We start from the raw sequence: 27,898 nt of genomic DNA on the forward strand, positions 1-27,898 counted from the left end.
TTTTTACTCACCAGCAGTTGGACCTTCTTTGATTGCACGCCAGTGATCTCCATTTAACTAATTATGTGACTTCTAAAACCAATGGCTGAACTAGTGATGATTTGGTGTGTCATATTAAGGGGGGGGGGTGAATATTAATACAATCAATTATTTTGTGTTTTACCTTTGTAATTAATTTATATCACTTTGTAGAGATCCATTTTCACTTTGACACAAGAGTCTTGTGGCTAGCATTCATAATATTTAATTCATTGATTACTTTGTTTCTTTCTTTTCCTAAAACAAATGCCATTCATCAACTCATTGACTCCAACACATCACCATCTCTGTAAGTTTTTAAATCTTCTTTATATAATTTATATAACAGTGCAAAAGAGAGAAAGAAAATTCCCCAACCTTCTGAATCTAAGCAGCGTTCAAACTTCATTGACAACTGGTAGGTATCATAGCATCGAATCCGAGGTTTGTAAGTGCCTTCAAAAGACAAATAATTATTAGAAACTAAGTATTATATTCATTCTAAAAAAATTGTTCTGTAATATCAGCAGAGCAAAAAGAAATCTTGAGAATCCATTTAGCATTTAGTTGAGAATTTGTATCTTTCATTTTCAAACCTGGCAATTCATAGCAGTAGAAATTTAAAGTAATAGTACATATACAATTTCAACTCTGCTTGTGGATCACTCCAGATACTCCTATTTAGTCAGTCATAGAAAAGAACAGCAAAAACAGGCCCTTTGGCCCATCTAGTCTGTGCAGAACCATTTAAACTGCTTCAACTGCGGACTAAAAAGCTTGAGCATATAGACATTAAGAGGATGTGCTGGAGCTTTTAGAACTCCGATGCTTTTGGAAAGCATCAAGTTGGTAAGTCACCGGGACTGGATGGCAGTAACCCCAGGCTACAGTGGAAAATGAGGGAGGAGATTGCTAAGCCTCTGGCAATGATCTTTGCATCATCAATGGGGACGGGAAAGATTCTGGAGGATTGGAGGGTTGCAGATGTCGTTCCCTTATTGAAGAAAGCGAGTAGAGATAGCCCAGGAAATTATAGACAAGTAAGACTCACTTCAGTGGTTAGTAAGTTAATGGAGAAAATCCTGAGAGACAGGATTTATGAACATTTGGAGGGGCATAATATGATTAGGAATAGTCAGCATGGCTTTGTCAAAGGCAGGTTATGCCTTATGAGCCTGATTTTGAGGATGTGACTAAACACATGGATGATGGTAGAGCAGTAGATGTAGTGTATATGGATTTCAGCAAGGCATTTGATAAGGTACCCCATGCAAGGATTATTGAGTAAGTAAGGAGGCATGGGATCCAAGGCGACCTTGCTTTGTGAATCCAGAACTGGCTTGTCATAGTCATACTTTATTGATCCCGAGGGAAATTGGTTTTTGTTACAGTTGTCCATAAATAAATAGTACTAAACCATAAATAATTAAATAGTAATATGTAAATTATGCCAGGAATTAAGTCCAGGACCAGCCTATTGGCTCAGGGTGTCTGACCCTCCAAGGGAGGAGTTGTAAAGTTTGATGGCCACAGGCAGGAATGACTTCCTATGACGCTCTGTGTTGCATCTCGGTGGAATGAGTCTCTGGCTAGATGTACTCCTGTGTCCAACCAGTCCATTATGTAGTGGGTGGGAGACATTGTCCAAGATGGCATGCAACTTGGACAGCATACTCTTTTCAGACACCACCGTCAGAGAGTCCAGTTCCATCCCCACAACATCACTGGCCTTACGAATGAGTTTGTTGATTCTGTTGGTGTCTGCTACCCTCAGGCTGCTGCCCCAGCACACAACAGCAAACATGACAACAGCGGACACCACAGACTCGTAGAACATCCTCAGCATTGTCCGACAGATGTTAAGGGACCTCAGTACAGCTCTCACCCTTCTTGTAGACAGCCTCAGTATTCTTTGACCAGTCCAGTTTATTGTCAATTCGTATCCCCAGGTATTTGTAATCCTCCACCATGTCCACACTGACCCCCTGGATGGAAACAGGGGTCACTGGTGCCTCAGCCCTCCTCAGGTCTACCACCAGCTCTTTAGTCTTTTTCATATTAAGCTGCAGATAATTCTGCTCACACCATGTGACAAAGTTTCCTACTGTAGCCCTGTACTCAGCCTCATCTCCCTTGCTGATGTATCCAACTATGGCAGAGTCATCAGAAAACTTCTGAAGATGACAAGACTCTGTGCAGTAGTTGAAGTCCGAGGTGTAAATGGCGAAGAGAAAGGGAGACAAGACAGTCCCCTGTGGAGCCCCAGTGCTGCTGACCACTCTGTCGGACACACAGTGTTATACAGAAGGCAAAGAATGGTTGTAGATCGATCATATTCTGCATGAAGGTTGGTGACCAGTGGGACCCTTACTCTTCATGATTTTTAGAACTTACCTGGATGAGAAAGTGGAGGGATGGGTTAGTAATTTGCTAATGACACAAAGGTTGGATGTGTTGTGCATAGTGTGGAGGGCTGTCAGAGGTTATAGCAGGACATCGATAGGATGCAAAACTGGGCTGAGAAGTGGTAGATACGAGTTCAACCCAGATAAGAGTGAGGTGGTTCAGTTTGGTGGGTCAAATATGATGGCAGAATATAGTAGTAATGGTAAGACTCCTGGCAGTGTGGAGGATCAGAGGGATCTTGGGGTCTCAGTCCATAGGACACTCAAAGCTGCTGTGCAGGTTGACTCTGTGGCTAAGAAAGCATACAGTGTGCATTGGCCTTCATCGATCGTGGAATTGAGTTTAAGAGCTAAGAGGTAATGTTGCAGCTATATAGGACCTTAGTCAGACTCCACTTGGAGTACTGTGCTCAGTTCTAGTCACCTCACTACAGGAAGGATGTGGAAAGTATACAAAGGGTGCAGAGGAGATTTACAAAGATGTTACCTGGATTGGGAAGCATGCCTTATGAAAATAGGTTGAGTGAACTCAGCCTTTTTTCCTTGCAGCGACGTAGGATGAGAGGTGACCTGATAGAGCTGTATAAGATGATGAGAGGCATTGATCGTGTGGATAGTCATAGGCTTTTTCCCAGGGCTGAATGGCTAGCACAAGACGGCACAGTTTTAACGTGCTTGGAACAGGGCACAGAGGTGATGTCAGGGGCAAGTTTGTTTGTTGTTGTTGTTTTTTTTTTAAACGCAGAGAGTGGTGAGTGCGTGGAATGGGCTGCCAGCGATAGTGATGGAGGCGGATACATTAGGGTCTTAAGGGACTCCTGAATAGGTAAATGGAGCTTAGAAAAATAGGGGGCTATGGGTAACCCAAGGTAATTTCTAAACTAAGTACATGTTTGGCACAGCATTGTGGGCTGAAGAGCCTGTATTTTGCTGTAGGTTTTCTATGTTTCTAAAAAAGGCATTTATCTTACCTGTTGCAATAATATACTGGCCATCTCGTGAAACTTTAATAGTGGTACTAACTGCAGGCATCTCAAAGTCCTGGATGAGTTCAATTCTTCGACGAACATCTAAAAGAACAAAAAGTAATTTGCTTAGAGTCCCATTTCCAGTATCAATCAGCTGTCTCTGTCACCTGTGCTTTATATGAAAAGTTATGTTATACAGCAAAATACTGAACCTTAGTGCTTTCTTTTAAGTTGTGAATGGGTGGCATAGACCTAGTAAATATATATCTCTCCCTCTTCCATCATTAGGTCCAAATCACATTAACAAATACACTTTGAAGGCAATACAGGTGCACATTCCTTTATCCGAAATTCTGAAATCCAAAGACCGAAGTTTTCTCGCCAACAGCTGGCGTCACTCAGGTGTGACGTGCCAGCACTAGCAGAGGCCACCAGACGTCAGTTGTGGCTCAGTGCTCGTACTGGTTACACATGCATTTGCTGTTCGCTGATATTTTGTGTTCACTATTGACCTTGTGTTTAATTTCACTGTGAAAATGTCAAAAAGAGCTGCAGATACTCCTATGGGTAACAATGAAAAAAAGAGAAGGAATCTTCTCTATCAATAACGCAGAAAGTGGAGTTATTGCAGAAGCTTGATCGTGGTGTGTCTGCGCGGCGTCTTACTGAAGAAAATAATGTCGGAGCTACCACTGTATATGATTTAAATAAACAGGAAGACAAATTACTGAAGTTTTATAGTGACAGTGACAGTGACATTCTACATTTATTGCAATAAGTCATTTACCATGTGTTTGATTCGGTTCATTTGAAGCCATATATTTTTATATTTTATTGAATGTTTTGGTTGGAAATAAAATTCCTTCTTGTCATTATTCCCTAAACAATACAGTATAACAATTATTTACATAGCATTTACATTGTATTAGATATTATAAGCAATCTAGAGATGACTTAAAGTATACTGGAGGATGTGTGTAGGTTTGGTGTGCCACTGGGTCCTAAAGTCCACCGCACTGAGACAGGTTAAATAAGGGACTTGAGCATACGTGTTTTTTGGTATCGGCGGGGGGGGTCCTGAAATCCGAAAAATTCTGAATTCTGAAATGCAACTGGCCCCAAGGATTTTGGATAAGGGATTGTGGACCTGTACTTTTACCATATTCAGGAATTAGAAACCGTAGAAAAACTACAGCAAAGAAACAGGCCTTTTGGCCCTTCTTGGCTGTGCCGAACCATTTTCTGCCTAGTCCCACGACCTGCACACGGACCATATCCCTCCATACACCTCCCATCCATGTATTTGTCCAATTTATTCTTAAGTGTTAGAAAAGAACCCGCATTTACCACCTCGTCTGGCAGCTCATTCCATACTCCCACCACTCGCTGTGTGAAGAAGCCCCCCCTAATGTTCCCTTTAACCTTCCCCCCCCCCCATCCTTAACCCATGTCCTCATGTCCTCTGGTTTTTTTCTCCCCTTGCCTCAGTGGAAAAAGCCTGCTTGCATTCACTCTCTCTATACCCATCACAATTTTATATACCTCTATCAAATCTCCCCTCATTCTTCTACGCTCCAGGGAATAAAGTCCTAACCTATTCAACCTTTCACTGTAACTGAGTTTCTCAAGTCTCGGCAACATCCTTGTAAACCTTCTCTGCACTCTTTCAACCTTATTTATAACCTTCCTGTAATTTGGTGACCAAAACTGAACACAATACTCCAGATCCGGTCTCACCAACGCCTTATACAACCTCATCATAACATTCCAGCTCTTATACTCAAGACTTTGATTAATAAAGGCCAATGTACCAAAAGCTCTCTTTACCACCTTATCTACCTGTGACGCCACTTTTAGGGAATTTTGTATCTGTATTCCCAGATCCCTCTGTTCCACTGCACTCCTCAGTGCCTTTCCATTAACCCTGTATGTTCTACCTTGGTTTGTCCTTCCAACATGCAATACCACACACTTGTCTGTATTAAACTCCATCTGCCATTTTTCAGCCCATTTTTCCAGCTGGTCCACGTCCCTCTGCAGGCTCTGAAAACCTTCCTCACTGTCTACCACACCTCCAATCTTGGTATCATCAGCAAATTTGCTGATCCAATTTACCACATTATCATCCAGATCATTGATATAGATGACAAATAACAATGGACCCAGCACTGATCCCTGTAGCACACCACTAGTCACAGGCCTCCACTCAGAGAAGCAATTCTCTACTACCACTCTTTGGTTTCTTCCATTGAGCCAATGTCTAATCCAATTTACCACCTCTCCATGTATACCTAGCGACGGAATTTTCCTAACTAACCTCCCATGAGGGACCTTGTCAAAGGCCTTACTGAAGTGCATGTAGACAATATCCACTGCTTTCCCTTCAATCCACTTTCCTGGTAACCTCCTCGAAAAACTCCAATAGATTGGTCAAACATGACCTACCACGCACAAAGCCATGTTGACTCTCCCTAATAAGTCCCTGTCTATCCAAATGCTTGTAGGTTCTGTCTCTTAGTACTCCCTCCAATAACTTACCTACTACCGACGTTAAACTTACCGGACTATAATTTCCCGGATTACTTCTCGATCCTTTTTTAAACAACGGAACAACATGAGCCACTCTCCAATCCTCCGGCACCTCACCTGTAGACAGCGACATTTTAAATATTTCTGCCAGGGCCCCTGCAATTTCAACACTAGTCTCCTTCAAGGTCCGAGGGAACACCCTGACAGGTCCCGGGGATTTATCCACTTTAGTTTTCCTCAAGACAGCAAGCACCTCCTCCTTTTCAATCTGTACAGTTTCCATGATCTCACTACTTATTTCCCTTAATTCCATAGACTTCATGCCAGTTTCCTTAGTAAATACAGACGCAAAAAACCTGTTTAAGATCTCCCCCATTTCCTTTGGTTCCGCACATAGCCAACCACTCTGATCTTCAAGAGGACCAATTTTATCCCTCACAATCCTTTTGCTCTTAATATACCTGTAAAAGCTCTTTGGATTATCCTTCACTTTTGACTGCCAAGGCAACCTCATGTCTTCTTTTAGCCCTCCTGATTTCTTTCTTAAGTATTTTCTTGTACTTCTTATACTCCTCAAGCACCTTATTTACTCCCTGCTTCCTATACATGTCATACAACTCCCTCTTCTTCTTTATCAGAGTTGCAATATCCCTTGAAAACCAAGGTTCCTTATTCCTATTCACTTTGCCTTTAATCCTGACAAGAACATACAAACTCTGCACTCTCAAAATTTCACCTTTGAAGGCTTCCCACCTACCGATCACATCTTTGCCAGAGAACAACCTGTCCCAATCCACGCTTTTTAGATCCTTTCTCATTTCTTCAAATTTGGCCTTCTTCCAGTTCAGAACCTCAACCCTAGGACCAGATCTATCCTTGTCCATGATCAAATTGAAACTAATGGTGTTATGATCACTGGAACCAAAGTGCTCCCCTACACAGACTTCCGTCACTTGTCCTAACTCGTTTCCTAACAGGAGATCCAATATTGCATCCCCTCTAGTTGGTCCCTCTATATATTGATTTAGAAAACTTTCCTGAACACATTTTACAAACTCTAAACCATCTAGACCCCTATCAGTATGGGAGTCCCAATCAATATATGGAAAATTAAAATCCCCTACCACCACAACTTTATGTTTCCTGCAGTTGCCTGCTATCTCTCCGCAGATTTGCTCTTCCAATTCTCGTTGACTATTGGGTGGTCTGTAATACAATCCCACTAATGTGGCCATACCTTTCCTGTTTCTCAGCTCCACCCATAAGGACTCAGTAGACAAATCCTCTAATTTGTCCTGCCTAAGTAGCACTTCATCTTTGGATCTGAATATGTCACTTCCATTACCAGCTTCATCAACACCTGCATGGATGAGTATTCAAGTATATACAGAACATAACTAAAACAAGCAATGGATGAACAAGATTTGCAGTCTGCCAAAGGCTAGATCTGTGGCATTCAAGATTATAGATCTAGAACCCTACAGTAGTCCACATACAACCTATGGAAGCCTTTTATGAGAGCAAAAAGGTGATTCCATTTGAAGCTAGAGACAACTGGAACACAGCAGCTATAGCAGGGCTTGCAGGTCATTACTTTCTGCAAGGGGAAAACCTAATAGTATAAATGGCTGTGATGCTTCACCCTCCGATGCCTTTTATGCACAATTTGAAAGAGAATAAAACTAATACCCACAACATCTGGCAACCACATATCAGAGGGCAACATCAGAACATCGCTCAAGAGGCTGAACCTTTGTGAGGCATTAGACCCAATGATATATCTGGCAGGGTAACAAATGCCTGTGCCAACCAACTGACTGGAGTATTCAGACACCTTCAACCTCCTACTGCTGGAGCAAAAGCTCCAACTTGCTTCAAAAAGTCATCAATAACACCAACGCCCAACAGCAGGGGGAGCTGCCTCAACAACTATCACCTAGCAGTACATTCATTGTGATGAAGTGCTTTCAGCGGTTGGACATGGCTAGAATTAACTCCTGCCTGAACAAGGACCGGGACCTGCTGCAATTTGCCTACTATCACAACAGGTTCTCATCGGACACAATCTTACTGGCTCTCCACTTTGATTTAAGAGCACCTTGACACAGTAATACATACATCTGTCAGACTATTTGTCAAATACAGCTCAACATTCAACACCATCACCCCATCAGTACTAATCAATAATCAACAAATTTCAAAGTCTGAGCCTCTATTTCTCCCTCTGCAACTGGATTCTCGACTTCCTCATCAGGAGACCACAGTCAGTGCAGAGAAGTCAAAACATCCCCTCCTCACTGACAATCAACATAGGCTCACCTCAAGAATCATGTCTACTGCTCTACTTTCTTTGCACTCATGACTTGTGGCTAGACACAGCTCAAACACCATGTATAAATAAGTTCACTGACACTGATGTTGCTGGCAGAATCTCAGATGGTGACAAGGAGGCATACTGGAATGAGATACGTCATTTGGTTGGGTTGTGCTGCAACACAAACACCTTGCATTCAACATCAGCAAGACCAAAGAATTGATCATGGACTTCAGGAACAGGAAGTTGGGAGAACCCACACCAATCCTCATTGAGGGGTCAGCAGTGGAAACTGTGAGATAGTTAGGGAGATAGAACTTTATTGTCATTGCAGTGCTACTCCATTCAGTGCAAAACAGCATATTGGCAATTCAATTACTAAAAACACAATAATTACATTTAACATAACATCCGAATTACTTAGAACGACAGCTAAGTTTTACAACAGAATCAAAAACCAACAACTCTAAAATTAAAAGAAACAGTGGCTGCTCCATTTGAGAATAGCACTTGCCCATGTTGAAAACTAGCAAAGCTTTACAGCTGTACTGTAGAGTGCATTCTGACCAGTTGCATTTTTACTTGGTATGGAGGCTCCAATGCACAAGATCAAAAGAGACTGCAAGGGTTGTAGACTGAGCTAGTTCCATCATGGGTATAAGTCTCCCCACAAGGACATCTTCAAAATGTAGTGCCTCAAAAAGATGTCATCCATCATTGAAAACCTTCATCCAGATATGCCTTCTTCTCACTGATACCATAAGGGATGTGATACAGGAACCAGAAGACTCACACTCAACATTTTAGGAACACCTTCTTCCCCTCTGCCATCATATTTCTGAATGATCCATAAACATTACCTCACTATTCCTCTTTTATGCTACACCCTATCCTCGTTATATGCGTCTTCAGACAATGCAGATTCACACTTATGCGAGGAACCTATTTCTACCAACTTCTCGTTATATGCGTCCAAAACTCACAGTTATGCGAGGAGCACTGCTTTCCCGCCAATACAAGTCACCAGCGCACACCTCACAGTTGGGATGAGGAGCATTGCTTTCCCACCAATACAAGTTATGTGCGCACACCTCACAGTCTCACTCCCGCCAGTCTCGCATTGGTTTTGGCAACGCGTGGATGTGCGATCTTGCGCCCTTAAACTTTTGTGTTTTTACCTAAGGTGAAGTGATTTTGTGCTTGAAATATTTAACTATGCCTCCTAAGCGTCCAATGTCAAGTCCTGGGCCATCAGCCAAGTGGCAGAGAACTGCTTTAACACTTGGAAAAAAAGTTGGAAATTATAAACAGGGCGGCGTCCGGTGAAGGTAACACAACTCTGGGACGCTACCCTGTACAGTTGTGGGCTATGATAGCTGAGTTAGGCATCACACCAAAGCAGGCGTTTAATGCAGACGAGACCGGGCTTTTTTGGAAGTATATGTCGAAATGCACTTACATAAGTAAGGATGAAAAAACTGCGTCAGGTGTCAAGGCAGCAAAGGATAGATTGACTTTGCTTATGTGTTCCAATGCCGAAGGAGACTGTAAGATGAAACCTCTCTTAGTTTACCATTCACTAATCCCCCGTGCTCTTAAGGGTTTGAGTAAGAATATGCTTCCTGTCCACTGGGCAGCTAACAAGAAAGCATGGATCACTGGTCAAATCTTTGAAGATTGGTTTACTAATCATTTTGCTGTTGAGGCTGAACGCTACTGACAGGAACAGAATCTTGCCTTTGAAGTTCTTTTGTTGCTTGACAATGCGCCAGCCCATCCTAAGCATTTAGACAGCATTCATCCTAACATAACAGTGCATTTCCTGCCACATAAGACAACATCGCTGATTCAACCACTCAACCAAGGTGTGATATCCACATTCAAGGCGTAGGGTGTAGCATAAAAGAGGCCACACCTGGAGTATTGTGTGCAGTTTTGGTCCCCTAATCTGAGGAAAGACATCCTTGCCATAGAGGGAGTACAAAGAAGGTTCACCAGATTGATTCCTGGGATGGCAGGACTTTCAAATGAAGAAAGACTGGATGAACTGGGCTTGTACTCGTTGGAATTTAGAAGATTGAGGGGGGATCTGATTGAAACGTATAAAATCCTAAAGGGATTGGACAGGCTAGATGCAGGAAGATTGTTCCCGATGTTGGGGAAGTCCAGAACGAGGGGTCACAGTTTGAGGATAAAGGGGAAGCCTTTTAGGACCGAGATTAGGAAAAACTTCTTCACACAGAGAGTGGTGAATCTGTGGAATTCTCTGCCACAGGAAACAGTTGAGGCCAGTTCATTGGCTATACTTAAGAGGGAGTTAGATATGGCCCTTGTGGCTACGGGGATCAGGGGGTATGGAGGGAAGGCTGGGGCAGGGTTCTGAGTTGGATGATCAGCCATGATCATAATAAATGGCGGTGCAGGCTCGAAGGCCGAATGGCCTACTCCTGCACCTATTTTCTATGTTTCTATATTTTTTACAGCGAACTGTCTCTCAGATGCCGCAAGTAACAGATGATTTTGAAAATCCCGGGAGTTTACCAACAGTAAAGGAATGGTGGAAGCCCTTCAACATCAGACATGCCATCAACAACATTGATGAATCTGGAAAGAGGTCAGGTCTTCCACTCTGAAGCAACTGGCAGAATTTTTTAAGGCTGCGGAACACTTGGCACAAATGGCGATGGACATGGTCCCAAGTTTAGAACGGAGTCAGCATTTCAGTCATTTCCTGCAGTCAAGCCTTCTTCCCTACAAGCAAATTTATGCTGAAAAACAAAATGCTGCCAAGCAAACAATCCTCACCACTTTCTTCAAACTGGTGTCATCTCCTGCTGCCGGCAGTACTGAGGGCTTTGTGAGTCTTCCTTCACCCCTTGCTGTCCTTGATGATCCTGGCAACACACAACCATCCACCTCATCCATGTAAAGCTGCCTGACACAACAACCACTCATCTCCCAGAGCAAACACACCTGCCACTGTTGGTGAGTACTGTACACCCTAGTATGTTAACTTTCTATGATTTATTACCTTGACTATTACCTTAAATTAATGAAATATAATACAAATATAATACCTTGTGGTACTGCTTTTGTGTCATATTGGTATGAAAATGTGAATAAATTACAGATAAAACATATTTAGGAAGCCCTCAAGAACGCATCCCTATTTTGCCATTTAAATAATTATTCACATTATGCGTCGACTTCGAGGAACATATCCCCCGTATATAACGAGGATAGGGTGTATATATTTTTTAATTGTAACTTATAGCTTTTTTATCTTGCACTCTACAGCTGGCACACAGCAAATTTCACAACATCTGTCAGTGATAATAAACCTGATTCTGATGCACTAATATATCTTCAAGTCCTCATTAAAGTAGATAAAATGGAACTTATTTATTCTAAAAAAAATGCACCAGGTATCAACATATAGTTAGTCTCATCTAAGAATTGCTTAAAATCACAAAGCATATGCAACTCCCCCAGTAAGGGCCAAAGTAGGAAGAAAAAGACCAGTAGGTACATATTTTGACTATAATTGATAGCTTCCACATGCAGTAGATTAACATACAGTATTGAGCTGTTGGCAGAGATTCATCTTGCAACAAATTTATAGCTTGAAATTAAATTATCTGCTATAATTTTAGATAAAGATGATAAATAAAGGATATCATTTTGCATGCTCATACTTTTCTGTTCAAAGAATGCGCATGGTAACGATTGAAGGATTGTGCCAGAAATAAGATCTTGCCACATTAAGATTTGTAAAAAGATAAATGCATGTGGAAAATTCTGAAATCGTTTATCTTACAAAGATTGATCAGCATTTTCTAATATAAGGGATGTACACTGGTGTAGGATTTACAGTTGCTGTCTTATACTTCGAGTGACCTGTTTCAATCCTGAATTTGGCTATTATTTACATAGAGTTTGTTTGTTCTCTATGGATATCCTGCAATATCCCAAAAAAATGGACAATGGGTTAACTGGCTTAATTATCCCCGAGGGTAACGCTAAAAAGAATCGAAGGGAAGTTGAAAATCAAACTCAAAAGATTCTGCAGATGCTGGAAATCTTTAGCAAATCATGAAATGCTGAAAGAATTCAGCAAGTCAGGAGGCATCTATGGAGGGGAACAAACACTGACAAGATGCTTCATTAAAACCTTGGGGTGTTGATGGCTATGAGAGAGGAAAAAAATAGGCGGAAAAGAAGGGGGAAGATGCCAGAATAAAAAGGTAAGGGGAGGGGAAGGAAGATAGCTAGGTGACAGGTGAAGCCAGGTGGATAGAAAAGGAATCCTGTAAGAAGAGAGTGGATCATAGGAGAAGGGAGGTGATAGGCAGGTATGAGGCCAGAATGGGAATTGGGTGGGGGGGGGGGGGGGGAGGGAATAATGCAAGGAGAAATCGATATTCATGCTGTCAGGTTGGAGGCTACCCAGATGGAATATAAAGTGTTGCTCCCCCAATGGATCAATACATTGTAACAGGAATGGGAATTGGAATTAAAAGGTTTGGCCACTGGGAAGTTCCACATGTGGTGGACGGAGCTTGACGAAGTGCTCCCCCGATTTCTGACAGATCTCACCAATGTATAGGAGGCTGCATTGACAACACAATAGACAACCCAGCAGATTCACATATAAAATGTTGCCTCACCTGAAAGGACTGTTTGGGACCCAGAATTGAGGTCAGGGAGGAGGTGAATCGTCAGGTGTAGCACTTACGCCTCTTCCAGGGATAAACGGCAGGAGAGAGATTAGAGGGAATGGATGAATGGATAGAAGAATCATGGAGAGAGCAATCCCTGTGGAAAGCTGGGGTGGGGGGGGGGTGAGATAAAAATACATTTTGTGGGAGGATCCCTTTGCAGATGGTGGAAGTAGCAGAGGAATATGTGTTGGATGTGGAAACTCATGGGGTGGTAGGTAAGGACAAGACTAACTCAATCACTTAAGGTTGTGGGAAGATGGGGTGTGCGCAGATGTGCGAGAAATGGAGGAGATTTGGTGAGGGCAGCATCAGTGGTGGAGGAAGGGAAACCCCATGCTTTGGAGGAGGACATCTCTGAATGCCTGGAAAAGAAAGCTGTATCCTGGGAGTAGTTGTGAAGGAGATGAAGGAACTGAGGAAAAGGTTGGGAAGATATAGAAGTTGGGAAGGTATAGAGTACAGGTTGGGAAGAGATAGTCAAAATAACCATGGGAATCAGTGGGTTTATTAAAAGATGCTGATCAAGAGGTTGTCTCCAGATATGGACACAGATTGAGAAAGGGGAGGGAGGTGTCCAAAATCGACCAAAATTAAATTTAAGGGCAGGATGGAAGCTAGAGGCAAAGTTGATGAAATTGACAAGCTCAGCATGTTTGCATAAAGCAGCACCAATGCAATTGTCAATGCAACAGAGGAAGAGTTGGGGACCATTACTGGGGAAAGCTTAGAACATGGATTGTTGTATGTATCCAACAAAGAGGCAGGCATAGCTGAGGCCCATGTGGGTGCCCATGGCTACCTTCAAGTCTGGAGAAAGTGGGAGCAGCCAAAGGAAAAATTGTTGAGGGTGAGAACAAGTTCTGCCAGATGGAAGAGGTGGCGGTGGTAGAGAGGACCTGGTTGGCTCTTTTATAGAGAAAGAAGCCCAGGGGTTAAAGGCCTTCTTCTTGAGGGATAGAAGTTTATAGGGACCGGACATCCACGGTGAAAATGAGAGTCAGGGCCAGAGAATTGAAATCTACGAGGAGATGAAGGACATGAGAAATGTCGTGGATGTAGGTGGTAAGGGACTGAACCAAGAGGGATAGAATGGAGTCAAGGTATGAGGACACAGGTTCAGTGGGGTAGGAGCAGGCAGAGACAAAAGGCCTACCTACACAGACAGATTTGTGGATCTTGAGTATGGGGTAGAAGGGAGCAATGGGATAAGGGAACTATCAGTTTTGTGGCAGAGGATGAGTTTTCCAGAGTTGATGAGATCAGTGATGGTGTAAGAGACAGTTTTCTGACGTCCAGAGTGGGGCTGCCTTCAAGGGGTAGTATGAGGAGTTGACTGAGAGCCGTCACCCAGAGTGGGGTGTCCAAGAAGGTTGGAGATGGGGGACAGGGTCATCAGTATGGGGTGTGAAATTCTTGTCAAAGAAGAGGGCTCGGAGATGGAGCCAACAGAAGAATAGCTTGGTGACGTGGCAGGCACACAACTCACTAAGGTGCAGGCAAAGGGGGACAGAGGCAAGTCCCTTGCTGAGGATGGAACATTCCTCCATAGAGAGGGAAAGGTCAGAGGGAATGGAAAAGGGATGTTAAGGATTAGAGCTGGGATCAGAGGGGCAAAGTGGTGTCAGAGGAAAGAGGAGGGTTGGGGTGTTCAGGTAAGGTGGGGTGGGAGGAAAATGGAGGCTCCTTGAACCCAGGAGGTGACAGTGAAGCATGAGAGACACGGAGTAGGAGAGTGGTAGTGATAGAACGGGAGCCTGGAGGCCCAGAGGCAGCAAAGAAGATCTTGGCCTGGAGCTGCTAGTAGTCAAGGTCCAGGCTGGAGCCAGAGGCCACAAAATTTGCAGTCCGAAGGCACTCGGAATTGTAAGAATCAGGGTTGGTGGTGGTGGAATCTGGGAACTTGTTTTTGCACACCAGCAGCAAGCATGAGTGGCATGTCATAGAGGAAGGCCTTAAGCCACAGAACAATGTGTTTCTCACCCAGGTACTCTGATCTATTAATTACTATCAGCAATTAACTTTACAAATCTTGTATAATCCATATTCAATACTACAAACACGAGAAAATACGACAATACAGTACTCCAATACAAGTGACCCATGAATACGTGCAGATTCTATCTTGCTTTTACACAAGTGACAATTTGTGCCACCTCTAATACTGAAGATGCTCCAGAGTGCTTCACAAAAAGAGATAAAGAAGATTCTTGATCTATTCCACTCATAAAGTATAATGAATTGTAGGGGGAGATGGGAGTATTTCAAGCCCAGAGAATGGTCCGTATCATGATTTTCTGTCCATCAAGAAATGCAAATTGAAAAAAAATTTCCTTTGTTGCCCTCACACCACACAAACTTCAGAAAAATGATTTTTTAATGCCCCAGAATTATTTTTTTAAATACAGATTTGCAAATTCCAGAAGGGCAAATGTGTTATCTGAACTGCTGTAACGTGGAATTGCCCATATACTGTAATTGCGACCTCCAAATGTTTTTTTGTTTGTCCCAGTTGCTTGCTATATGCTGCAAAGTAGTAGGAGTGCCACTCCCCCAGCTTTGCATTTTAATGAATGATAAAGTCAAAATGTAAAGACAAACTATGTATTGGATAATGAAAACCTTAAAGCTTTGCAACATGATACAAATGTACTCCTTCCACCATGTTGAAAGCAGCCGAAAACTTGTTCTGGACTTCAACTTTGCAAATACTCACCTAACATGTTAATGAGAAAGTACTGTACATCATAATAAAAATGACTTACTTTGATTTCCAAAACAGTCCAATTACACATCTCAAGCAACACCAACCCACCCAGAGAATTTAGATTGTTCTTCCACAAAGGAAGCTCTGAGCAATAGCCTGAGAGCAGGCTAGGCGAGGCTCAGCCCTAAACTGCAAATACAATCATGCTCCAATGGCATTCACTGGAAGTAGATCTAAACAAAGTAGTTTAAAAGCAATAATACAATACATGTAATGGACAACTAGAAATATTTTGTTTGCATCTTGTACTCACCAACATCATTCTTCTGTAATGACCTCTTTTTTCTATCTGAAAGCCACTGAAAGGTAAAGAAAGATTTGACTAAATCCCACTGCAATTTACTTCAGATAAAAGATATTTAGAATCTGAGGGAATAGATGGAAATTATCTGACCACAGATCACATTATAGAAGTGAATTCCTCAAACACTAACAGAAAAACTTGAGATTGTATCCATATTTAAAACCGTGTCTTTGAGAAATCTAAGTAAAACTCTCAATGTTGCAGCAACTCTCTATACCTCCATAAACACATCAAGACCTATTAATCCATGTCCATGTGCTAATTGACTCAAATTAAGCAGCAACGTATTTCAAATTGCTTAGCTGCATCCTCTAGCCATTCCAAAGTCTCTAACCCATCCATTCCTTTCTTATAACGTTCCATAGAGCCACTCACCTCGACACTATCTGAGGTTGCAGATTTAATCATTTCAAATTTATCAACATCATTGTTCACTATTATTTCAGTTACCAAGATTGCAACTTTGGAACTTACTCCCCAAACATCCCTTCTTTTCTTCTTAAAACCTACTCTGCCATGTTTTGAGCTGTCATTACGATAGATGGCTCAGATTTTGAAGCTCCACTGCCTGCCCCTGGAAGCTTAGAATTATTTTATTGGCCAACAGTTCTGTGGATGACCAAGTCATTATGATTGGTTAAACACACTCAATAATTCAAAGTTATGGGTAGCTTCCAAACTGGCTCAGGGGCAATTTACAGTGTCTAATTAACCTACCAACCTCCATGTTTTTGTTTGCAAGAGGAAATGAGACCACCAGTGGAAATTGACACAGTTGGGGGTAGGGGAGGGGAGGAATTTACAAACTCCAAAAGGACAACACCTACAATCATAGATGCTCGCAGGGCATCGGAGCCTTGAAGCAACAGCTCCACCTACCATCATAGTCTGTACTGTGTGTATTTAATGCTGGAAAAAAAGGTAAATGAGGTAAAGCTGGCAGGAAGTGCTTGAATGGCCTCCTCCTGCTTTTTAAGTTCTTAGTGTACTATTGGATTGTGGTTAGATAAATCTACGATGATCAAACAGTTAATCAGACAGAAATACAAAGCCTGGAAATCAGCATAAAAATAAGTCTTTCAAACTTAGGTCGTGTTCTGGATCTGTAGAGACAACAGAACTATTCACACATTTTGGAGAAACTGAGGAGAACAATTAAATATTTGCAACTTTAAATAAGATTCAATTGTTATCCGACAGCCGAACCTGAATTTGGTGACTTCTGTGCAATATGTTTATTACCCTTCTTTGTGTGTCCCCCCCAAGCAAGATCTTTGCCCTCCACTCTCATCACCTTCAGAGAAAGGAGACTTCAGACAGTCATTCTTGGGGAATTATTATTCAACCTAAGAATGACTGATTAAGGAATTCTTTCCCTGGAGCCCCTTCGCATACAAGCATCTTTCCCTCTATGCATCATATAGCACCTGCATCTTGGTTTCTCTACCCGGGACATAGTGTAGCAGAAGCAAATATAGTCAGGAAAAACGAGGCAATTGGATTAGTGCTTTAAGTATTTTGAGTAATCTTATTCCTTTGTTTTTTAATGCAAGTTGTGGCTGTATGGTAACTGCAAGGTATTGTTAACATGATTCTAGCATGTGTTTTATTTAAACTGGCCATTCAAACTTGGAGGAAATAGCAATGTAGGAAACATGAAATAAAGCAACAGCAACACTCTTCGATGCCCTGTTAAGGTATTGCTGTCATTGAAAGGAGATAGAAGAGCTGACAGATAGATATTTCAAAAGTTCTTCTATGGCCAATTAAAATTTGACATCATTCCCAGTGTTCCAAGGAAACCATACATTCATCAGATCAAGTTGTATTTGTATGAACCTGTAGTAGAATGAGCAAAGTAGTCACTCATATTTTAAATGGTTTCAGGAATCTACACAATAAATTAATTGTGGAAAGAAAAGGATATAGATAGATAAATTCATCCCAAAGGGAATATTTCCTGCTTCACAAAAAAACTATTTCCAAAGAAACATTAAATAAAACTATTGATTGTAAGCAGCAACAAAGAAAATGATTGCTTAATACATTTGATTACCTTTAACATTGTATTGTCATTAGGTGAAATGATAAATACTGATTCAGAATGAGGGAAACTAACAGAGAAGATTAAAACATAATTACAAAATTACAATCAAGTCTTTTCTTTTGTTAAGATTACTTGGAAGTCCAAGAATGATTTAAATTTAATTTGTTTCCAAGGTACTATACAGGATTACTGGACCACAAAAAAAGGAATTAATTGTTATAGGAGAATGTGCACAAGTAAGCACCTAATATATGGAAGTGCACACAACAGGAATTCTGCAGATGCTGGAAATTCAAGCAACACACATCAAAGTTGCTGGTGAGACTCTCGGCCTGAAACGTCGACTGTACCTCTTCCTAGAGATGCTGCCTGGCCTGCTGCATTCACCAGCAACTTTGATGTATATGGAAGTGCACAGCTAATTATCACTGAAATATGCCTGTGGAGTGCAGCACAATGTGAAGAGATTAAAGTCAGTAGAGCTAACAACACATCGAGCAACCAACTATTTCATTTGTTCAACTACTAGGACTTGACGGAGGGATTAAAAATGAAATCAAAGTGGAATTGGGCATATATTCTGAATTTAGTTAAGGAGAAACAGATCAGCAAAAGATCTCATCAAATAAATGCAGTTAAAAAGGAGAAAAGGAACATATTTTAAGATTATAGTGTCTTGATTAGATGTTTAGTTGGTGTACTATTAATCATTGTTTTAAATATGGATATTTGATATGCTAACACTTAGTTATCCTCTTTCAGGAAAATAAGATTTAGTAAATCTTGTACACAAACTGGTTGTCATGTTTCCTATGTTACAGCAGTGGCCCAATGGAAAGTACAGCTGTGGCGTAGAAATATGCTATTTAAATGAAGCTTCTTAAAAACCTGAATGGTTCTGATCCAGAATATACATACTTCACCATTTTACTGTGTTGGCAGTGACAAACTGTAGTACAAACTATTTAGCATGAATCCTCACCACAAATAGGTAATTTTGATTAATTTGGAAATTCAATGCACCACAGGATGATTACTTCCTATAAACAATTGTAGCATGGTAGACATACTGTTTGTATTTATTTTCTTAGGCAGTGCCTTAAGGTCAAGAATGGTTTATTTCCTCTCTAGTTCTCTGGATTCTTCTAGCTTGGCCGTTGAAGCTAAGGACATTCCACAGATTGTCACAGCAACCTTCCTACTGACACTCAAGTCCTGCAACCCCGTGCCTCCCCAACCGAGACTGAATTTCTTGTAAGCATTTTCTCTATCCTCCTGAAAAAAAAATTGTTATACAAAAGTCATGAGAAAAAACTCACTTGCTTAAAGAATCAGATGTCAGATAAACCAGAAATTCTACTTGGTGGAAACTGCCCTTCTACCAGTTTTTTCTAAAACATTAAATCACCCAAAGTATTTACTTAGAAGAAATGGAGTTATATTCTGATTGGAAAGCATATCTTAAAAGTCATTTAGACCATGATATTTGGCAACCTTTGATCTGGCCTCCAACATTCTTCTGAGCATGTGTTGCTTGGTTGGGAAAAGGGAGCTCCTAACCAAGCAACAAATGTCCATAAAAGGAGGTGTTTCCAGAGAACAGCAGCAGTGGCAAGGAGATGTACAGGTAGTCAAAGCTGATGACTGCACCACTCTCTGCAGTTTCTTGTGGTCACGGGCAAAATAGTTGCTATACCAAGCCATGATGCACCAAAAAATATTTTTTATGGTGCATTGATAAAAATTGGTTAGAATTAAAGCGGGCATGCTATATTTCATTAGCCTCCTTAAAAGCTTTCCTGTCCATGGTTGGATCAGGACAGGCTATTGCTGATGTTTACTCAGAGCCACAGAACACTACAGTACAGAAACAGGCCCTTCGACCTATCTAGCCCATACTGAACTATTAATTCGACTAATCCTATTGACCTGTACCCAGACCATAGCCCTCTATTCCATGTACATATCCAAATTTCTCTTAAATATTGAAATCAAGCCTACATCCCTCAATTGTGCTGGAAGCTTGTTCCACACTCACCACTCTGAATGATGAAGTTCCATCAAATGTTCTCTTTAAACATTTCACCCTACAGCCTTAACCCATGACCTCTAGCTACAGTCTTATCCAACCTCAGTGGAAAAATCCTACTTGAATTTACCTCATCTATATCCTTCATAATTCTGTACACCTCAATCAAATCTCCCCTCATTGTCCTACACTCTAGGGAATAAATTCCTAACCTATTCAACCTTTCCCTACAACTCAGGTCCTCAAGTCCCAGCAACATCCTTGTAAATTTTCCCTGCACTCTCTCAATCTTCTCAATATCTTTCTGGTAGGTGACCAGAAATGAACACAGTATTCCAAATTAGGTCCCACCATAAAACCAAAAGAGATTGCAGAATTAAGCTATTTAGTCTATTAAGCCTACTCCGCTACTTCATCATGGCTGATGCATTTTCCTTCAACCCCATTCTCTTGCCTTCTCCTCATAATCTTTCATACCCTGACTAATCAAGAACCCATCAACCTCCTCCTTAAATACACCCAATGACCTGGCCTCCACAGCTGCCTGTAGCAATAAATTCCACAGATTCACCACTTTGGCTAAAAAAAATTCCTCATCTCCATTCTAAATGAACATCCCTTTGTTCTAAGGCTGTGCCCTCTGGTCCTAGATTCCCCCACTACAGGAAATATCCTCTCTACATCCATTCTATCTAGGCCTTTCAACATTCAATGGATTTCAATGAGATTCCCCTCATTCTTCTAAATTCCAGCAAGTACAGGCCAAGCCACAAAACATTCTTCATGGGATAACCCTTTCATTCCCAGAATCACTCTCATGACCCTCTGAACTCTCTCCAACCTTGGCACATCCTTTTAGATAAGGGGCCCAAAAACTGCTCACAGTACTCCAATTGAGACCTCACCAGCAGCTTATGAAACCTCTTCATTACATTCTTGTTTCTATATACTAGCCCTTTTGAAATTAAGGTAACATTGCATTTGCTTTCCTCACCCTGAAGGTTAACTTTCAGGTTGCTTCAGTGGGGTCTTGTACAAGTCTCTTTGCATCTTGGATTTTTGAATTTTCTGCCCATTCAGAAAATAGTCTACACTTTTGTTCCTTCTACCAGTTCATGACCATATGCTTCCTGACAGTATTCCATCTGCCATCTCTTTGCTTATTCTCCTAATCTGTCTAAATCCTTCTGCAGCCCCCCTCTGCTTCCTTAACATTACCTGCCCCTCCAGCCATCTTCATATCATCCACAAATTTGCCCACAAAGCCATCAATTCCATCATCCAAATCATTGGCATATAATGTAAAAAGACGCTGTCCCAATATCTCACTTTCACGAACCCTTCATCTCATCTTCTCAATATTTATTTTTCTTTCTTTCTTTTTGTATTTGCAACTTGTTGTCTTTTGCACACTGGTTGTCTGCCCTGTTGGTGCAGTCTATTATCATTATTGAGTATGCCTGCAAGAAAATGAATCTCAGGGCTGTATACGATGATAAATGTACTTTGAACACCACTAGTCACTGGCAGACAACCAGAAAAGGCTTCCTTTATTCCCACTCTTTGCCTCCTGCCAATCAGCCACTGCTCTATCTATGCTAGTATATCTTTCCTGTAATACCATGGCTTTTATCTTGTTAAGCAACCTCATGTGTGGCAACTTGTCAAAGTCCTGAAAATCCAAGTACCTGTACACAACATCCATCAATTCTCCTTTGTCTATTTTACTCATTATTTCCTCAAAGAATTCCAACAAATCTGCCAGGCAAGATTTCTCCTTAAAATAAACCATGTTGACTTCAGCCTATTTTATCATGTGCCTCCAAGTAGCCCGACACCTCAGCCTTAATAATCAACTCCATCTTCTCAAAATTTCAAGTCAGGTTAACTGGCCTATAGTTTCCTTTCTTCTGCCTCCATCCCTCCTTAGAGAGGAGTGACATTTGAAATTTTTCAGTCCTCTGGAACCATGCCAGAATCTAGTGATTCTTGAAAGATCATTATCAATGCCTCCACAATCTCCCTAGTCGCCTTGTTCAGAACTCTGGAGTATAGTCTAACTGGCCCAGGTGATTTATCCATCTTCAGATCTTTCAGCTTCTCAAGCACCTTCTCCCTAGTAATAACAATTGCATTCACTTCTGCCCACTGACAGTCTCGAACTTCCAGCATATTACTAATGTCTTCCACAGTGAAGATGGGTGCAAAATACTTACTTAGTTTGCCTGCTATTTATTTATTGAGATACAGCACAGAATAGGTCCTTCCAGCTGTTCAAGCCGTACCTTACTGGTAAGCCCCGATTTAATTCCAGTCTAATCACAGGACAATTTACAATGAACAATTAACCTACCAACTGGTACGTTTTGAACTGTAGGAGGAAACCAGAGCACCTGGAGGAAACCCACAAGGCCACGGGGAGAACATAGAAACTCCTTACAGGAAGCTGCAGTCGCTGGAACTGTAAATCATTGTACTAACTATGCCACCGTGCCGCCACACTACTACCTTTCCAGCATCATTTTTCCAGCAGTCTGATATCCACTGTAGTCTCTCTTTTACTCTTCATATATCTGAAAAAAACTTTTGGTATCTTTGATATTATTGGCTAGCTATCTTCATATTTCATCTTATGACCCCCCATGGCTTTTTTAGTTACCTTCTGTTGGTTTTTAAAAGCTTAGAGGATTGGAACTTCCCACGAATTTTTGCTCTCTTATATGCCCTTTCTTCCTTTTATGTTGTTTTTGACTTTCCTCGTCAGCCACAGATGCATCATCCTGCCTTTAGAATACTACTTCTTTGGGAGGTATCTAGCCTGTGCCTTCCAAATTCCTCTGAGAAACTTCAGACACTGCCATTCTGCCATCATCCCAGCATATAATTTCCGTTCTTATTCTCAGAGCCTTTATCTTGAAACTAATGTTATTATGGTTACTGAATTGAAAATGTTCCTCTACACAAATTTCTTTTTCCAATTTAGCTGATTTAAGCACTAGGCCAGATTTGAAAGGCTGGGTATGGGCTGAGTCAAGCCAGAGGGCCCAGGCCCGAGACTGCATCAAAACAGCAGGACCCAGGTCCAAGACCCAAGTTTGACCAGTTCAAGCGCTGGGCCAGATTGGAAAGATTGGTTACAGGCCGGATTGAGATTGTGGGCCGTGGGCCCAGGGCCCAGGCCCAAGTGCAAGGAATGACCAAAGGTTTGGTTGATGTAAGCACGGGCCAGAATGAAAAAGTCAGGATGTCAGAGCCAGCGTTCAGCTCACCGCGCCGTGAAGTTTACTCATCTCTGAGGCCATGACCAGCAACTAATGAGCTCCTGGATCAGTTGTGACTGGGTTCAAGGCTGTGGACTCACTTTCGCAAACTTCAGATCTGAATATTATTTGCTTACTTCTATTGCTTGCACAATTTGAATTTTTTTTCCGGCACACTGGGCGATTGACAGCCTTTTTTATGGGTTCTTTTGGATTTATTTGTTTTGTAGCTGTATGGAGATGAATCTCAAGGTTGTATATAGTATTCATACATTGATAATTAATGTACTTCGAACTTTAACTTTGTCACTTGCCCTGTCTCATGCCCTAACACGATTATCTATCATCACACTCTCTAGTTGGGACCGCCATGAATTGATTACAGAAACTTTTCTGAACACATTTGACAAACTCTATCCCATCCAGCCCTTTTACAGTATGGGAGCCCCAATCAATATGCGGACAGTTAAAATCACCTACTGTCACAACCTAATGTTTCTTGCAACAGTCTGAGATCTCTTTACAAACTTGCTCCTCTAGATCTCGCCAACTATTTGTTGGTCTATCACATAATCCCATTAACATGATCATCCCTTTCTTATTCCTCAGTTCCACCCATAATGCCCCACAACTCCTAGGAACTTGAAACACTCAACTCTCTCAACCTTAGAATTTAGCAGCAAGTAGAGTGCCCTGCCACACTTGATGAAGTCAATGACCAACTCTTGTTTTCCTGACATTGAGTGAAAGATTGTGGTCATGACAGTTTGTAACTAGGCCCTCTATCTCCCTCCTGTACTCTGACTCATTACTTGAAAATACAGCCCACTACAGTAGTATCATCTTCAGCCTTAAAGATGGGGTTAGAGCAGAATCTGGCCATGCAATTGAGAGTGTAAAGGGAGAGAAGTAGGGAGCTGAGGATGTAGTGTGTGGGGCATCAATGTTGAGAATAATCGTGGCAGAGGTATTGCTCCCTATTCTTTCCGATTGCATTCTGTTAGTCCGGAAGTCAGGGAACTATTTGCAAAGGGAGGTGTTAAGTCCCAGTTCTAGGAGTATGGAGATAACTTTGCTTCAAATTATAGTGTTGAAGGGTGAATTGCAGTCAGTAAACAATAGTCTAACATAGCTGTCTTTACTGTGCAGATGCTCCAGAGATGAATATATGATCAGTGAAATGGCCTCTGCTATTGATCTGTTTCCGAGGTAGGCGAATTGCAGTGGGTCGATATTGTCTGGGAGGCTGAAGTTAATGAACAGCCTGTTGAAGCACTTCACGATTGTCAATGTCTTAAGCTCCAGGTGGTAGTTATTAAAGAATATTAACTTATTTTTCTTAGTTACCAGGATAACAGTGATAGTCTTAAGCAGATCAAAGGACAGAGGTTAAAAATGTATGCTCCCTTACTACTGATGTGAGGCTAACTAGCCTATAATTTCCTGGATAATCCTCTTTTTCTTCCTTGACTGAAAGAACAACTCTGGCTATTCTGTACTGTGCCAGGACCTCACCTGTTGCAATTGAGGATACAAAGATCTTCAAGGCCCCAGTAATCTCTGTTTGCAACGATCTCCCAGATTCCATCAACCTGGGATTTATCCCATCAGGCACTCAGGATTTACCAACCTCAAAGACCAAGCACTTCCTCAAAATGACCAAACATATTAGCATACCAAATCAATAACACAAACAACAGACATCAAGGCTCCAAGCACTAATCAACAAGCTACACCATTAGTCACAAGGCTTCCAATGAGAGAAACCCTTCATCATCACCCCCAACTTCCATAACCAAGGCAACTCAAGGAGGAGATGATGGTGGTGCGACAGCAGCGCGCGCGGCCTCTTTGGTGATTGATATCTGTAATCTGTCAAGTAGGGGACCGTGCACAATTCTGATTTGATGGAGACGGACTTGAGAGTACGGAGGAACATCTGGAAAACTTCTGAAATGCCCACTTCGCTGCCGCTGCTACTGTGTGGTAACCGGAATCTCCGGAGCAGAAGGCCCCAAATCCTCGGCTTTGCTCATTTCAGCGGCCACGGCTAGGTCGAAGGGGCTCGGGAGGCTGGTTGGAGGCTTGGAGTTTTCGGACGGACGGACTCAGTGTCAGCAAGTTGACGGTGCCTGGAGGTTTATGGCAGGGAGATTCTCCCTTTTGCTGCCGCTATCAGGGACTCGGGAGTCGATCGACTCAGGGACTTTGAGACTATTTTTACCGTGCCCATGGTTTGTTCTTCATCAAATTATGGTATTGCTTTGCACTGCTGTAACTATGTTATAATTATGTGGTTCTGTCAGTGTTCGTCTTTGGTTTGTCCTGTTTTCGGGGATATCACTTCGGAGAAACATTGTATAATTTCTTAATGCATGTATGCATTTCTAAATGACAATAAAAGAGGACTGAGTGTTCTAATAATCTAACTTTGGATCCCATTTGTAAACTTGCCCTGTATCCCATGGCTTCTATCCTTCTGGGTTAGTTTTCCCCCCACTTCAAACCTTGTCAAAAGCCTCAATGATATCCATGTAGACCAAATCAAATGCATTGCCCTCATCGTAGATTTTATTAATTGTTTTAAAAAAATCAATTTATCAGACCTGTTAGCTACCTTTGATAAATCCCTGCCTGCCCAAGTGCAGATTGAAATTTTTTTCTCCCCAATACTGACCTCAAGTGGCCTGCAACTGCCTGACTCCTTGCTGAGGGCTACTCAGAGTTCAAAGTAATTTTTTTAAAATCAAAGTATATATATATGTCAGCATATACAACCCTGAGATTCATTTTCCTGTGGGCATACTCAGCAAACCTATAGAATAGTAACTAAAGCAGGATCAATGAACGACCCCAGCATCTGCAGATTTTTTTGTGTCAATGAACGATCAACCAGAGTGGAGAAGACAAACTGCAAAAGTAAATATAAATAAACAGCAATAAATAACAAGAACACGAGATAATGAGATGAAGAGTCCTTAAAATGAGATCATTGGTCGTGGGAACAATTCAACTGATGGGACAATGAGTGAAGTTATCGCCTTTTATTCAAAAACTTGAAGGCTGAGGGGTAGTAACTGTTCTTGAACCTGGTGGTGCAAGTGCTGAGGTACTCTAACCTTCAACCTAATAGCAGCAGCGAGAAGAGAGCACGACCCTGGTGGTGGGGTTCTCTATTGATGAATACTGCTTTACTAGACAGGGGTTGGCAGGGCTCTTTACCCGTGTTGTATCGGGCCAAATCCACTACCTGCTGTAGGATTTCTTCCAGCCTGATTTCAGACCAGTGAGTACCCGGGAACACCGGCTCCGCGACGACCGCGCCCGAGGGCGGCAGCAAGATGCCTAGCCCCGGCGGCTGGTGCCGCTCCTACCCGGCCTGATGTGAACGGGGCGAGCGAGACTCCAGGCCCGAGCCGGCACTGACCGGGCCACGCGCGAGCCCAACCGCCGCAGCGCACGCACCTCCGGCAACGACCTGCCATAACTCAGGTTGTAGATCTTCACGTCGTTCACGCTGGACACCTGCATTCTGTCAGTGGCCGCCCCGAACGCGCTTCACCAGCACCTCGTGCAACTGGCCGTCCTGGCCCCGGCTCCGCACATTACACTCCGGCTCGCGTCTCCGGAGTGGGCAGGAAATGGTTTTATGCAAATCGAACCGAGCCTGCCAATGGAGCGTAGGGGCAGGGTTTCTGCGCTCAAGGAGACGGCAGCGGGGCTCACTTTGTAACTCTTCTCTTGCTGCCTTGAGGAGGAAGACAGTGAGCGCAGAGGTGAGGGGCTCTTGGGGTCAATATTCTCTGTCAGTAATACCCATCATGCTAATTAAAACTAATCAAAGCACTTGTTCATAACTAATCAGGGAATTTAATACTTTGACATAAAATGATTTTAAGTTTGAGACAGATACAGTATTTTCTAAAAATTCCCACAGCACAACCAAATCCAGTAAATCTGAGGTAATATGAATGACGTTGCTTTTTATTTCACAATTCAGTATTTTTTTAAAAATTTGTATGTAACACCGCAGATGATTTTGCAGGAGTAGGTTGCATCAAGCTGACATTAAGTTTGATTTCATGCGTCGTTAGTGAAATCGTCGTTAACAATCAATTTCTTAAACACAAGCAAATTATTAAAAGAGAAAATATATAAATTACAAATAAAGAACAAGAATTGCGAACGGTGGATCAGATCTGGCTGGCTACAACCGTGAAAGTACAGTACATTATTTATTTCGCTTCCATATAGATATGATTTTTCGTTTGATGACGAACAGAAGTTACATTCTTCGGAGTGTTCTAATTTATATTTACAATGTAACTTTCCTAATGGTTGTGATGTGCTACAAAAGGAATAGTTTTTACTAGTAAATATATTTAAAATTCACTTGGTCAAGTTGTCGTTTTATTATGACTTTTGAAAGCTGATCCGCTATCATTTTCATGATAGTTTAATCGTTCACATATTGTACTATAACTGCGATAAAGAGAAAGTGATATAAATTTAACGTGTGCAACATTAGGCAGATTTTAC

At 41.8% G+C, this 27,898-nt stretch overlaps 2 protein-coding genes across 2 annotated transcripts in view; one reads left to right on the top strand and one right to left on the bottom strand.

Annotated features, from left to right (window-relative positions):
* The window catches only part of nol10 (nucleolar protein 10), a 123,918-nt gene extending 96,914 nt beyond the window's left edge, over positions 1-27,004 (bottom strand). The window contains exons 1-4 of the mRNA XM_072251227.1: positions 26,825-27,004; positions 15,973-16,018; positions 3,395-3,493; positions 397-474 (exon numbers count right to left, since the gene is read on the bottom strand). Coding sequence (XP_072107328.1) covers positions 397-474; positions 3,395-3,493; positions 15,973-16,018; positions 26,825-26,890 — 289 coding nt within the window. The 5' untranslated portion in view covers positions 26,891-27,004. The remainder of the gene's footprint in view (positions 1-396; positions 475-3,394; positions 3,494-15,972; positions 16,019-26,824) is intronic.
* A 27-nt stretch (positions 27,005-27,031) lies between these two features.
* The window catches only part of LOC140193980 (V-type proton ATPase subunit C 1-B-like), a 72,455-nt gene continuing 71,588 nt past the window's right edge, over positions 27,032-27,898 (top strand). The window contains exon 1 of the mRNA XM_072251229.1: positions 27,032-27,135. The gene's annotated coding sequence lies outside the window, so the exon portion shown is untranslated. The remainder of the gene's footprint in view (positions 27,136-27,898) is intronic.

The sequence above is a fragment of the Mobula birostris genome, chromosome 2, assembly GCF_030028105.1.
Source record: "Mobula birostris isolate sMobBir1 chromosome 2, sMobBir1.hap1, whole genome shotgun sequence".
Lineage (NCBI taxonomy): Eukaryota > Metazoa > Chordata > Chondrichthyes > Myliobatiformes > Myliobatidae > Mobula > Mobula birostris.